Here is a 16,115-nt window from a genome sequence, read left to right on the forward strand (position 1 = left end):
AAATAGTTGGAACAAAGTATCGACTTTTTCATTTGAGAACTTCTCTTGCGTGCAGTGTTTTTTTATAAGTCGAAGGAAAAGTTTTTTTATTCCTACGTCGATCATCAAGCACCAAGTCGTCTGCGTCGAGGCCTGGCCTTAAATAAAAGAGCTGCATTGAAAGGAAAGTGAAGAAAGAGAGAACAGTCTAAGAGTTTTTGAGGAAGTAAAAAAATCTGTTTTTTGGAAAGAGGAAGGTCGTAAATGTTTGGAAAGACATAAGAAGGTAAAGAGTTCCAGAGTTTGGCAGTGGAGGAGAAGTAACAAACATCATAAAGGCCCACCCTTGAGTTGCCAATGGCCACACAACTATCATGTGATGTTGTGGCTTATCGAGTAATTCGTGGTCTCACTAATGGCGGCGGTACACAAGCAGTAGGTTATTGGGAGCAGAAACAGAAGTAATATCTGTAGAAAAGAGAAAGAGAGCCAACTTTGCGGTGCAATTCGAGCGGGTCAAGTTTTGAGGTCAGATTGGGAGAGTTGATAAGTCGAATTACATTTAATTCAATTCTGTCCAGGAAGTATGTGGAACTAGAACCTCCCCAGATGTGAGAGCAGTACTCCATACAAGCACGAATCAATCCTATATACAGTCACGTGAAAAAGTAAGTACACCCCATGTAAAGTTTTGACTTTTTCAACATATTTCAACATACAGCTATTAGATCTTCATTTCAACAATATTGATAGATAAAGGTGATATAATATAACAAATATCATGAAACATTTACATTTTGTAGTCCATTGTATAATTTAAATAAACATAAATGCAAATTTCGCATGTGGAAAAACTAAGTACACACCTGCATTTATCACTACTTCAAATACCTAAAATTAGAATCAGGTGCACAAGCTCAGGTGCAAATGATTAGAACATCGTTAGAGAGGATTTTGGAGGAACATGTCTTATTTAAACCTCAGACATTTAGTTTGGTTTGCTCTTTGTTGTTGAAGTGTGCGGCGTCACCCTGCCTAGATCAAAAGAGCTCTCTGAGGCCTTCAGAAAGAAGGTTGTAGATGCCTACGAGTCTGGGAAGGGATTTAAAAAGATCTCCAAACAATTTGAAATCAATCATTCGACTGTCCGGAAGATCATCTACGAGTGGAGAAGATTCCAAACAATTGCCAACTTGTTCAGGCCAGGCCGCCCCAGCAAGTTCAGCCCGAGAGCAGACCGCAAGATGCTGAAAGAAGTCTCTAAGAACCCCAGAATGTCATCACGTGACCTGCAGGTAGCTCTTGCCACTGTTGATGTCAAAGTGCACGAGTCTACCATTAGAAAGAGGCTGCACAAATTTGATCTACATGGGAGGTGTGCCAGGAGGAAACCTTTGCTGTCCAGAAAGAACATCAGGGCAAGACTAAAGTTTGCCAATGAACACCTCGGCAAAGACCAGCACTTCTGGAACAATGTGCTCTGGACAGATGAGTCAAAGGTAGAGCTATTTGGCCACAGTACCAGAAGACATGTTTGGCAAAAACCAAAGACAGCATTTGACCACAAGAACCTGATACCAACTGTAAAGCATGGTGGTGGAAATATTATGGTTTGGGGCAGCTTTGCCGCATCAGGGCCTGGGCAGCTCACCATCATATAATCCACTATGAATTCTTCATTGTACCAGAGGGTGCTTGAGGATAATGTAAAGCCATCTGTCGGAGAGTTGAAACTCAACCGAAGGTGGACCTTGCAACATGACAATGACCCTAAACATACCAGTAAATCCACCAAGGAATGGCTGAAAAGAAAGAAATGGAGGGTTCTGGAATGGCTGTCAAAGCCCGGATCTAAATCCCATTGAGATGTTGTGGGGGGATTTGAAACGAGCTGTGCATGCAAGAAACACCTCAAACATCGCACAGCTGAAAGAATTCTGCATGGAGGAGTGGGCAAAAATTTCTCCCAGTTGATGTCAGAGACTGGTAGACAGTTATAAGAAACGCCTACTTGAGGTTGTTTCTGCCAAAGGGGGCAATATCACCTATTCGAGCCAAGGGTGTACTTACTTTTTCCACATGCAAAATTTGCATTTATGTTTATTTAAATTATACAATGGACTACAAAATGTAAATGTTTCATGATATTTGTTATATTATATCACCTTTATCTATCAATATTGTTGAAATGAAGATCAAATAGCTGTATGTTGAAATATGTTGAAAAAGTCAAAACTTTACATGGGGTGTACTTACTTTTTCACGTGACTGTATAGCTGAAGAAACTGTTGAGAGGAGAAGAATCTTCAACATCTGAACAGGACTCCTAGTTTCGTCGAGGCAGATTTAGCTATTTGTGTCATGTGTGGATTCCAGGATAAATTTGATGTTAGGGTAATACCTAGTATGTTCATTGTATCACATGGTATAATTGTGGAGCTTTCAAAGGAGATTGGAGAGTTGAGAGAAGTTTTAGAGAGAGATGGGAAAAAATGGAGTTTTAGAAGCATCAAACTTAACCTGATTATATTTATCCCATTGGGAAATCTTGTCCAAATCCAAATTAAAGAGGTGGTTGTGATGAAATAACATGTAGATCGAGTGAGGGAAGATGGGGCAGATGAGAAAAAACATGGAGGAATGTAATGTCATCAGCTTACGAGTGCATTTGGTTATTTGTGGAAGAAAGGTCATTGATAAAAAGAAGGAAGAGTGTTGGAGACAGGACAGAACCCTGAGGAACACCGTTGTTGATAGGGAAGGAGGGAGATGTTGAACAATCAACCATTATGGAGATAGAGCGGTCGGAGAGAAAGCTTAATATGAGAGAGCAGAGTGAAGGAGGAAAGCTGAAAGAGGGAAGCTTGGATATCAGACCCCAATACCAAACTCTGTCAAAGGCTTTTGGGATATTAAGGCCTACAACAAAAGATTATCCAAAGTCTGTCAGGGAAGAGGCCCAGACATTCGTAATGTAAGAAAGGATATCACCGGTAGATCTTGTCTTGCGAAAGCCATAACATTGATGGTCAGATAGAAGACTGTGAGATTCAAGATGCTTGAGGAAATGGGAATTGAGAAGACATTCAAAGACTTTGGAAACAGTAGAAGTCAGAGCAATAGGACGATAGTGGGAAGGGTTTTAACGATCACCCTTCTTTAAAATAGGCTGTATTTAGGAATGTTACCAGGAAAGAGGAAAAGTTTGGGTTTTTAAGCAAAAGCGAAACAAACGAGCAAGCACAGGAGCAAGTTCTGAAGCAAACCCCTTCAAGACAAAAGGAGGAATGCCATCTTGTCTGTATGTCTTGCTTATGTCCATAGAGAGAGTACTTCTTTATTGACTGCATGGGAAGAGATTATAGAGAGGGGCATAGGATTGGTAAGGGGTGCATCAGAGGGAGATGGAATGTTAGAGTCATCCAGTGTGGAATTAGAGGAGAAAAGAGAACCAAAAAGAGTTGCTTTAAAAAGACGTAGAGACAGCGATAGTATCATCGCAACGGAAAAGTGAAGGAAAGGTAGAGCAACAGAAGTTGTTGGAGATGCTTTTAGCTATGGATCAGAAAAATCTATTAGTGGAAGAAGATGAGAGGTTGTCACATTTCTTTTGGATAAAGGAATGCTTCGCCTCACAAACAACATGTTTGCAATGATTTCTGCCAGATATGAAAGCTGAATGTGAGTTGGAGGAAGAAGAGTTTTTTCCATGTCCAATATGTCGCATCTCTTGCAAGAATTGCTGCAGAGCAGGAAATATTGAGCCAAGAGTTGGTAGGAGAGATAGACTTGAAAGAGAAGGGGATATAAGCCTCCATTCTTGCAACATTCACTTCAGCTATACGTTCAGCAGAGATAGAGGCATCGCTGAAGGAGAGGCAGGAGTCTTTCCAGGGAAAATCAGAAAAGAAATTTCGTAAACCAGTCCAGTCAGCGCTATTTAAATGCCAATACTGGTGTTTAGTCGGAGCAGTCGGAGGAGAAGGAGTGGTGGCAAGTAAAGTGATGTTCACAAGACTGTGGTCAGAACCAATTAGAGGTGAAATTGTGTAGCTGTAACGCAGCAGATTGGAGGTGAAGAACAAATCCAAATTATTGGAATAGTGGTCATGACAATCTGGGCTATGGGTAGGGTGGGTGATAATTTGTTCCAAATAATTGAGAATGGAAAATGTAAGAGCTTCAACTTCCCCAACATCCGTGTGGGAAGTATTCTTTATTTTTGATTAATCAGCTGACAGATTCATTACTCAATTATTATCGATTTATTGTACACAGCTCCTCTCCTTTTCCATCTCCAAGCACTGCATAAAGTGATCACCGGGCACCACCATCTCTTATCTTCCCCCATCCAAAACCTTGATCTTTTCTAACGCCGCAAATTCACCCCAGATCCACTTTTTTGAAATACCAACTTCTTTACTGGAAGTCCTTGCAGTATCCATGTGTTTTATACTTCTCCCCCCCCCCCCCTTCCCACGCCTCCTCACCCCACAGATCTTCCGATGTCCCTGTTCTCAAATGTTGTGTTTGTGTGCTTCCCCCTCTCTCCCCATCTTGTCTACCGCTCCCCTAATTATATGTTTTATGTGTCTGTTTCATTTTTTGTGTGATTAATGTAAGCTCTTTCACGAGCCTTGATCTTGTATACAAAAAAGAAAAAAAAGAGAAAAAAGAAAAAAAAAAGGGGGGGGGGGGATGAGGTGCACCGAAAGGGAGTACTAAGAGTTTTCACTGTTTCTTTTCTTTCTTGTTTGTCCGGGCAAAAAGTGTTTTTAATTTTTTTTATTAATCAATTAATTGATTAATTACTTAATTATTATCGATTACTGAAGTACCTATTTGTTTTCTTTCTCATCTGGGCATTATCTCAGGCACTTTTTGAGATAGGAAGCTGATATTTGGACACAACAATGACCAAGTGATTTGGGCTGTAAAGGGTATTTTTGATTTATTGATTAATCGATAAATTATTTAATTATTCGATTAAAAAAAAACAAAAAATAACCCCACCTTTAGAGGCCATTTTTCCCCGCAAAGCGGGGGTTGGCCTTTTTCGGGCACCGTGGTTGTTCTGGTTTTTTTTTGGTCCCCTTTTTGAAGCAATGTTTTGCGGCCGGATGCCCTTCCTGCTGCCAACCCTGTTTGTCGCCTTTTTACGACACACAGGGAATTACCAGTGAACTGGTACTCAATTAGCCGATCTCGGAAGGATGAACAGGCTGAGTCAACCCCCCTGGTGTTAATTCGGCGATCGACCGGGATTCGAACCCAGGATCCTAGGATCCTAAGCTGGCACCCTAGCCGCTAAGCCAACACTAGGCTCTATTTAATTATTTGATTAATAACTTGTTACAGATTTGGATGAAATGATGGTGGTTTAGGTATGCTATCAGCCAATTGATTAAGAAATCAATTGTTTTACGATTAATAGTTAATTATTTTAATTATTAATGATTTATTTATTTTCTTTCTCATCTGGGCAATATCTCAGGCAAATTTTGGGATAGGAAGCTGATATTTGGACATGACAATGATGAAGTGATTTGGATATAACGGGTATTTTTGATGTATTGATTAATGAATGAACTTTTGTTTTTGCGGTTAATTAATTTTCAAAAAGTTACAAATTCAGATGGAGCAGTGGTGGGGTTTAGGTATGCTATTAGCCAATTGATTAAGAAATTAATTATTTTATGATTATTTATTTATTTTTATTATGCAATTAATCAAATATTGTACACCGCTCCCTCCCAATTCTGTCTCCATGTGTTGCACTGTGGCAATGTCATGCCCTGGAGGATATGTTATTTATTTATTTGGCATGGGGGGCGATGTACTTTTAATGTATCTCTACTTGTTTTTGTATTTTATTTTAGGGAGCGATTTAGGCAGCTGACGGTAGCTTATACACCACCCAAATAAAGGTATGTGTCAGAAGAATGTGTTGCAATCTTGGAACAAGATTGACCGTGGGGCGGGTACTCTGCTAGTTCAAATAAAGCACTGTCCTTAAATATTTATGGAGGTTGCAACATCCAACTTCACGGTGCTATACCTGGTGCAGATGCCATGATGGGATGATATCAATGGCAAGGCTGGACAGATTCTATGTGAATAAGCCAATGCTAAATGTGGTAGCCACCACCCAGATACTCCCTACTGGTTTCAGAGACTACTACCTGGTTTCAATGGTTTTTAACTTGCCCCCGGCATCAGGTGGTACTGCGTTTTGGTCACTTGACACACACCTGCTAAATGATGTGAAATTTAAAGACACTTTTCGAGCCGTTTGGGGAAAAATTCGTTCCTCCAAATCCGAGAATGCTAACCTTTGACTGTGGTGGGGCCTTGCGAAGCGTCAGGTCAAATCGCTCTGTCACCAATATAGTCTTTATACCACTAGATTGCAAAACCTCTTGATTGATTCGCTAAAGGCCGAAATTGCAGCTTTGGAGTGAAAGATTAATGGGGCTGGGAAGGAAGGATGCTGCACGTGACCAGTTGTTATGGACTAAGAGGGCAATATTGACTGATTTGGTATGGCAGCAGGCATTGCGTACCTTGCTACGCATAAGGATAACTTATATGACTTTGGATATGCCAAATAAGGAATTCTTTAGTTTGGAGAACGCTATTTAAAAAAAACTCAGCAAACTCACAGGCTAAGTGCTGCTAATGGGTCAATAGTGACCTCCCAACAGGAGATCAAGTCTGTTTTAAAAGGTTTTTACACATACTTGTACTCCCCCAGAGTATTAGTAATGATGAGGCCTTGCAGGAGCTGACTACTGGGCTTCTGAGAGTTGAGGAGGACCAGCAATGCACACTGAACTGAGTTTCAGCTGCTGAACTATGCAAAGCCTGAAAGATGGTAAAGCCTATGGGATTGATGGTTTGCCTGGAGAGTTCTATAAGCCTTTTTGGAATGTTGTGGGGCCTGACCTGCTTCAGCTTTTTGGTGAAAGCTTTTGTGGTGGAGAGCTTCCCCTGTCCTGCTACCACTTCTAACATATATGAGGCAGCAAATAACTTAGGGTATGGGAGCTGTAGGTGGTTCAAGATTTGTGGTCACAGCTTATGCTAATGATGTTTGCGTCCTGAATAAAGGCCCAAGCAATGTTGCTGCAGGTGCAGCGTTGCAAACCATTTCTCTGCAGCCTCTTCAGGTGGGGAAAATTGGAGTAAAAGTGCAGCTTTATGGTGCGGTTCAGATAACCTTTCTTGAACATTGCCACCGTCACTCCCACATAATTTAGTGCCAAAAACAGATGGGATCAAATATCTCGGCGTCTATCTCAGCAGCTGGAAAGTAGAAATGAAGAATTGGGAAGGGGCGATTGAACAGATTACACCAGTTGAGAGTATGGGAAGGAATACTGTGATCTCTTTCTTATAGAGGCCGCACTCTTGTCATCAATAACTTGATGGCAGCAAGATTTTGGAACAAACCAATTGCCTTGCAGCCACCCAAGGAGTTCATTCCTGATATCCAGCGGGTTTTGATAAATATATATTTGGAATGGATACCACTGGCTTCGGCCTCACATACTGTACCATCCTCGGAGGGCGGACATGGAATTGTGGATTTGTCTGCTCGGCTTATGGCTTTTCGCCTACAGTCTGTGCAACGTCTGTTGTATGCTGAAGAGCTGCCCTGGCGCCCCTTTGCTGCAACAAACAGGAAGGCTGTGTTATGATTGGCACCTGTTCTTGGTGATCCTTGACCATGTCAGTTTAGCTTCAGTTCCAGTATTTTACCATTATTTGCTGGATGTTTGGAAAGGCTCTGGGGTTCATTGCTGCCTCAAGGCTTGTTTTTTTTTTTTTTTTTTTTTTTGTATACAAGATCGAGGCTCGTGTAAGAGCTAGCACATTAAACACACTTTACACATAAAACACAAAAAACATAAACGGACACATAAAACATAATAAAGGGAGGGGGAGACAAGATGGGGAGAGAGAGGGAAGCGCACAAGCACAACAGTAGAGAACAGGGACATTGGGAGATCTGTGGAAGGAGAGGACTGGGGAGGGGGGTGGGGGGGGGGGAGGAAAGGAAGAGGTACATGTTATAATATGTTTATCCAAGTTTAGATATCTTGGATATGTTTATCCAAGAACCTATTTTCTAAAATGGATTTTTTCTTGCATTCCTACAATTGATTAGGAAATTTATTCAAGGAGGATATTGCAAAGTCCATGACCTGAGGGATGCATCTGGGACAAAACAGAGGTCTGCTGGAGGGTGGCGACCATTCTTGGGTTAAGATCTGTTCGTGTTGGCAAAATTTTATGCATAGTCAGGAGGAAGTTGAAGCAGCTAAATATTGGCTGGGAAGCATCAACAACGTCGAGGATTTCCAGCTCTCCTTCCCTGAAATTAAGGTGCTCCCCCCTCTCCAATCAAATGATGAACTTTTCTCTCCTTTTCCCTTGGTAACAAAGGCAGGTATTCATTAGTCCATATTCCTCATTTTTGAATTGCCAATTTTCCCAAGTCCATATTCTTCACTTTTGAAATTCCAATATTCCCAAGTCCATATTCTTCATTTTTGAATTGCCACTATTCCCAAGTCCATATTCTTCATTTTTGAAATTCCAATATTCCCAATTCCATATTCTTCATTTTTGAATTGCCAATATTCCCAAATCCATATTCTTCATTTTTGAATTGCCACTATTCCCAAGTCCATATTCTTTATTTTTGAAATTCCAACATTCCCAATTCCATATACTTCATTTTTGAATTGCCAATATTCCCAAGTCCATATTCTTCATTTTTAAATTGCCAATATTCCCAAGTCCATATTCTTCATTTTTGAAATTCCAATATTCCCAAGTCCATATTCTTCATTTTTTAATTGCCACTACTCCCAAGTCCATATTCTTCATTTTTGAAATTCCAATATTCCCAATTCCATATTCTTCATTTTTGAATTGCCAATATTCCCAAATCCATATTCTTCATTTTTGAATTGCCACTATTCCCAAGTCCATATTCTTCATTTTTGAAATTCCAACATTCCCAATTCCATAAACTTCATTTTTGAATTGCCAATATTCCCAAGCCCATATTCTTCATTTTTGAATTGCCAATATTCCCAAGTCCATATTCTTCATTTTTGAATTGCCAATATTCCCAAGTCCATATTCTTCATTTTTGAAATTCCAATATTCCCAAGTCCATATTCTTCATTTTTGAATTGCCACTATTCCCAATTCCATATTCTTCATTTTTGAATTGCCAATATTCCCAAATCCATATTCTTCATTTTTGAATTGCCAATATTCCCAAGTCCATATTCTTCATTTTTGAAATTCCAATATTCCCAATTCCATATACTTCATTTTTGCATTGCAATATTCCCGTCCATATTCTTCATTTTTGAAATTCCAATATTCCCAATTACATATTCTTCATTTTTGCATTGCAATATTCCCAAGTCCATATTCTTCATTTTTGAAATTCCAATATTCCTAAGTGCATATTCTTCATTTTTGAATTGCCAATATTCTCAAGTCCATATTCTTCATTTTTGAAATTCCAATATTCCCAATGCCATATTCTTCATTTTTGAATTGCCAATATTCCCAAATCCATATTCTTCATTTTTGAATTGCCACTATTCCCAAGTCCATATTCTTCATTTTTGAAATTCCAACATTCCCAATTCCATATACTTCATTTTTGCATTGCAATATTCCTGTCCATATTCTTCATTTTTGAAATTCCAATATTCCCAAGTCCATATTCTTCATTATTGAATTGCCAATATTCCCAAGTCCATATTCTTCATTTTTGAAATTCCAATATTCCCAAGTCCATATTCTTCATTTTTGAATTGCCAATATTCCCAAATCCATATTCTTCATTTTTGAATTGCCAATATTCCCAAGTCCATATTCCTCATTTTTGAATTGCCAATATTCCCAATTCCATATACTTCATTTTTGCATTGCAATATTCCCAAGTCCATATTCTTCATTTTTGAAATTCCAATATTCCCAATTACATATTCTTCATTTTTGCATTGCAATATGCCCAAGTCCATATTCTTCATTTTTGCATTGCAATATTCCCAATTCCATATTCTTCATTTTTGCATTGCAATATTCCTGTCCATATTCTTCATTTTTGAAATTCCAATTTTCCTAAGTGTATATTCATTTTTGAATTGCCAATATTCCCAAGTCCATATTCTTCATTTTTGAAATTCCAATATTCCTTAGTGCATATTCTTCATTTTTGCATTGCCACTATTCCCATCCATATTCTTCATTTTTGAATTGCCAATATTCCCAAGTCCATATTCTTCATTTTTGAATTGCCAATATTCCCAAGTGTATATTCTTCATTTTTGCATTGCAATATTCCCAATTCCATATTCTTCATTTTTGCATTGCAATATTCCCAAGTCCATATTCTTCATTTTTGAAATTCCAATTTTCCTAAGTGCATATTCTTCATTTTTGAATTGCCAATATTCCCAAGTCCATAGTCTTCATTTTTGAAATTCCAATATTCCCAATTACATATTCTTCATTTTTCCATTGCAATATTTCCAAGTCCATATTCTTCATTTTTGAAATTCCAATATTCCCAATTCCATATTCTTCATTTTTGAATTGCCACGATTCCCAATTCCATATTCTTCATTTTTGGATTGCAATATTCCCAAGTCCATATTCTTCATTTTTGAAATTCCAATATTCCCAATTCCATATTCTTCATTTTTGAATTGCCAATATTCCCAAGTCCATATTCTTCATTTTTGAAATTCCAATATTCCCAATTACATATTCTTCATTTTTGCATTGCAATATGCCCAAGTCCATATTCTTCATTTTTGCATTGCAATATTCCCAATTCCATATTCTTCATTTTTGCATTGCAATATTCCTGTCCATATTCTTCATTTTTGAAATTCCAATTTTCCTAAGTGTATATTCATTTTTGAATTGCCAATATTCCCAAGTCCATATTCTTCATTTTTGAAATTCCAATATTCCTTAGTGCATATTCTTCATTTTTGCATTGCCACTATTCCCATCCATATTCTTCATTTTTGAATTGCCAATATTCCCAAGTCCATATTCTTCATTTTTGAATTGCCAATATTCCCAAGTGTATATTCTTCATTTTTGCATTGCAATATTCCCAATTCCATATTCTTCATTTTTGCATTGCAATATTCCCAAGTCCATATTCTTCATTTTTGAAATTCCAATTTTCCTAAGTGCATATTCTTCATTTTTGAATTGCCAATATTCCCAAGTCCATAGTCTTCATTTTTGAAATTCCAATATTCCCAATTACATATTCTTCATTTTTCCATTGCAATATTTCCAAGTCCATATTCTTCATTTTTGAAATTCCAATATTCCCAATTCCATATTCTTCATTTTTGAATTGCCACGATTCCCAATTCCATATTCTTCATTTTTGGATTGCAATATTCCCAAGTCCATATTCTTCATTTTTGAAATTCCAATATTCCCAATTCCATATTCTTCATTTTTGAATTGCCAATATTCCCAAGTCCATATTCTTCATTTTTGAAATTCCAATATTCCCAATTACACTGAATATTTAGCAAATTTGATAATGGTGGGTTATGTCAAAATAAATATGAATTGTGAACGTCTGAGAGAGAGAAGCAAGAACTCGTAATTATTTAAGAAACAAATGACTAAAAGCCGACTACCTTATCAAAATTCATATGCTGTAAAGCTTTGACGAACCTGTGCTGCACATGGGCCCGTCAAAGGACGAGGCTCGGCAGTCACATCCGCCACGTTCGTTCGCGCCTTCCTCGTCTCGGCAGCGCCCTCCGTTGTGACAGTGCGGGCATGGCGAAGGGCATCGCGGTCGAACGTCGGGTGACGCCCGTGCATATCCCTCCAGGTCCAGCGGCTTACCGTTCAGGCGAAGCGCTCGCAGGCAGCCCCGGAAACTGTCACTGCCTGATGCAGAAGCACCTGTCAGTTGTGACAAAGACAAATTGTGAGCAAGGACAGAAGCACAAAGCCTCTCAGAATTTGGTCACATCAAAACGGAATGTTTACAACCATAATAATTAAAAATGGCTCCCTATGCTTTCAACTTAACTGTTGGTATGTCTAATCAGAAATGTTCATTTAAATTTGCAGGCCCCGCTCTTACAGGGAAAATGGCCTTGAAATGCCTGTTGTTGTTGTTCATTTAAATTTGCTGAAAAAACATTGAATGACATACATGCAGCCCACACCACTAATATGAAAGAACAAATTATTTGACAAACAACACAACCCTTGTCTTCTCTTATTTGTAATACAAGGTGTGCCAAAAAAATGGGCCACGTCTGCGGTTGCTTAGCAACCCATCGTGTCGTGCAATTATCTGTGGTTGCTTAGCAACCCGTCGTGCCGTGGAATTATCCGCGGTTGCTGAGCAACCTGTCGTGTCGTGCAATTATCCGCGGTTGCTGAGCAACCCGTCGTGTCGTGCAATTACCCGCGGTTGCTGAGCAACCCATCGTGCCGTGCAATTATCTGTGGTTGCTTAGCAACCCGTCGTGCCGTGGAATTATCTGTGGTTGCTTAGCAACCCGTCGTGCAGTGCAATTACCCGTGGTTGCTGAGCAACCCGTCGCGCCATGGAATTATCTGTGGTTGCTTAGCAACCCGTCGTGCCCTGGAATTATCTGTGGTTGCTTAGCAACCCGTCGTGCCGTGGAATTATCTGTGGTTGCTTAGAAACCCGTCGTGTCGTGCAATTATCCGCGGTTGCTGAGCAACCCATCGTGCCGTGCAATTATCTGTGGTTGCTGAGCAACCCATCGTGCCGTGCAATTATCTGTGGTTGCTTAGCAACCCGTCGCGCCGTGGAATTATCTGTGGTTGCTTAGCAACCCGTCGTGCCCTGGAATTATCTGTGGTTGCTTAGCAACCCGTCGTGCCGTGGAATTATCTGTGGTTGCTTAGCAACCCGTCGTGCCGTGGAATTATCTGTGGTTGCTTAGCAACCCGTCGTGCCGTGGAATTATCTCATTTTTTCATTTATTTTTTCATTTTCTATTTCATTTCAAATATCATTTCATATTAATAATTTCATTTCATTATCTCATTTTTTCACTCATTTTGCAATAAATGTTCGTTTCCCATTAATCGTACACTTTCTAAAATCCAATCTCACCCCTCCCCTCCAAATCTTCCCCATCACCCCTTCCCTCAAAAACTTCCCCATCACCCCTCCCCTCCAAATCTTCCCCATCACTCCTCCCCTCCAAATCTTCCCCATCACCCATCCCTTTCAGATCTCCCCCCTTGCCCCTCCCCTCCAAATCTTCCCCATCACCCATCCCTTTCAGATCTCCCCCCTTGCCCTTTCCCTCCTAAACTCCCCCCACACCCCTCCCCTCCGAGACCCTCCCTCACTCCTCTCCTCCTAAACTCCCCTCTCACCCCTCCTCCTCAAAGCGTCCTCCCCGCTTCTTCCCCCTTCCAACTTTCACCTTCATCTCCCTCAACCTTCTGCCTCGCTCTTCCCCCTCGTCAAATAACACCTCACTGCGCCTCACCCAATCACCATCAAACCTTTTGTCCGCCCCATTCTTCCCTTTCTCCAAGCTATTCTGAAATCTCTGACACACCTTCAACAGCTCTCCCTACCTCTTCCTCCTCTTCCACATCTTACCCTACCGCTCCCCCCCCCCCCCCCCTGTTCTGTATCCGATGCTCCCCCTTCCTCTTCTTTAACGGTATGGACCTCAAACATCCGGGGCCTTCGCTCAAACTTGACTGATCTCTCCATACAGGTTGCTTCTCTGACAAACCAGACGTGATCTGCTTAACAGAAACTTTCCTCCTTCATGATGTCTCTGATTCCTTGGTATCTCTCCCAGGTTACTCCCTCCTCCGGTATGATAGACCTGAGCCTCGTCCTGGATGGGGGGGGGGGGGGGGGGGGTGGCGGGGGGGGGGGGGGTTGCTATCTTTATCAAAAACTCTCTTCCTCACTCGCCCTGCACTGCCCTCTCTCCACCTCACCCCCAGGAATACCTTTGGCTACGGCTTCCCCTTCGCTCCCACCTTTTGTTCATATGTGTGTTGTACCGTCCACCAAACAGTGATGACTCCATCTACATCTCGCTGTCTGATAACATGGACCAACTTCTATCTACCCATCCCAACTCTCTCTTCCTCATATGTGGTGATTTCAATTGTCACCATGCCAGTTGGCTGGGTGTGGGTACCTCTCTCACCAGCCATGGCTCTTCAGCAAAGGACTTCTGTGACTCACTGGGACTGACACAATCTGTCAATTTCCTGACCCGGATCTCAGTCAACGGAGCATCTTCTCTTCTGGACTTGGTTATGACTAACTTCCCTGCTAATGTCTGCTGCTCTTCTTCTGCTCCAATCGGCTCATCTGATCATGTGCTTGTTAAAGTGGACATCTCTCTGACCATTCTCAGAGAGCCTCCTCAGCGTCGACGAGTCTGGCATTTCACTCAGGCCAACTGGCACGGTCTTCAAGCAGCCATCAATCATCTGGACTGGTCTCCCATCTCTACCGCCTCTGACATCAACTCATCCTGGGAATTCTTCCAAAGCAAATTGCTCTCTCTCATGCACAGATTTATCCCATCTCGTCTTCAGTTGTCATACCCTTCCTCCCGTCCATGGTACACGGAATCTTGTGGTGAGGCTGTTGCCCAGAGACAACTTGCTTTCGTCTCCTGGAAAGCAAATCCAACGGAAGGAAATCTCATTTCCTTTCACAAAGCCCGAAACAAGTGTGTGTCCACCCTCAGGAGAGCCAGGAAACAATATCTCTCCGTTCTCAGGACAGAACTCTCTTATCTGTCTCCCTCTTCCAAATCCTGGTGGCGTCTGGTCAAATCTGTTTTTTTTTTTTTTTTTTTTTTTTTTTTGTATACAAGATCGAGGCTCGTGAAAGAGCGAACATTAATCACACAGAAAGACAAACAGACACACAAAACAAATAACATCGGGAGCGGTAGACAAGATGGGGAGAGAGGGGGAAGGACACAAACACAACATTTGAGAGCAGGGACCGAGAGACATGCAGACATCGAGAGAACTGTGGGAGGGAGAGGGCTTTGGGGGGGAGGCATGGGAAGGGAGGGGGGGGGGGGGTGGGAGAGGTATAAAACATATGGACACTGCCAAGACTTCCAGGAAAGAAGTTGGAATTTCAAACAAGGTGGATCTGGGGTGAATTAGTGGGGGTAGAAAAGATCAAGGTTTTGGATGGGGGAAGATAAGAGATGGTGGTGAACAGCTGTTTTGAAGACCTGGAGGGAGGAGTGTGATTGAAGTGAGTGTGGGAGTTTGTTCCAGAGGCGGGAGAAAAGAGGAATGAAAGAGTGAAGGTGAGCAGAGAGCCGAGATTTCGGCAGTTTAACCATCAGAGGGTGGCTGGCAGATCTTGTGCGACCTGTAGGAATATTTGGGGGACAGAGCACAGAGAGAGCTGGGGGAGCAAGGCCGGAGAGGAGTCGGTAGAAGACAGAAAGACCACCTACCTGCCTGGGGTGAGTGAGTGAAAGGCCCTCAGAGATAGCTTCATCGCGGGAGATTCCAATGATTCTGAAAGCTTTGGATTCAACAGCGTGAAGCCGAGCCAGGTGTGAGGCAGGAGCACCAGCCCATAGGGGAGAACAGTATTCCATTGAGCTGCGGATGAAAGCCTTGTATGTGGTGAGGAGCTTAGGTGTGCCTAGGAAGGACTTCGCACGACGGAGGATGCCCAGTAGGCGACTGGCTTTGGAGGCCAGCTTGGAAATGTGGTTTTCCCAAGAAAGATCATGGCAGATGGTGAGACCCAAAAACTTGAGCGACAGAACTTCTTGGAGAGGGTTGTTGAGAAAGTAGATGGGAGGGTTGTCCAGTCGATCTTTTCGGAGAGACATAGTAAGAGTGTGAGATTTGTCAGGATTGAAAGACATGTTCCACATGTTTGACCAGTCTGTGATTTTGTCCAGGTCTTCAGAGAGTGAGGAGGCTGCAGACTGCCGATCTGAGGGAAGAGGAATGGAGCGGCAGAGAGTGGAGTCATCAGCAAAGAGATACAGAGGATTTTCCAGAGAGTCGGAGAGATCATTGATAAAGACCAGAAAAAGCACAGG

The 16,115-nt window shown here is 41.5% G+C and overlaps 1 protein-coding gene across 1 annotated transcript in view; it reads right to left on the reverse strand.

The window, feature by feature from the left end:
- The window catches only part of LOC137433375 (contactin-associated protein-like 5), a 229,552-nt gene that overhangs the window by 64,246 nt on the left and 149,191 nt on the right, over positions 1-16,115 (reverse strand). The window contains exon 5 of the mRNA XM_078785231.1: positions 11,725-11,961. Coding sequence (XP_078641357.1) covers positions 11,725-11,961 — 237 coding nt within the window. The remainder of the gene's footprint in view (positions 1-11,724; positions 11,962-16,115) is intronic.

This window comes from Myxine glutinosa, chromosome 10 (assembly GCF_964187855.1).
Source record: "Myxine glutinosa chromosome 10, kmMyxGlut1.1, whole genome shotgun sequence".
NCBI classification, from domain to species: Eukaryota; Metazoa; Chordata; class Myxini; order Myxiniformes; family Myxinidae; genus Myxine; species Myxine glutinosa.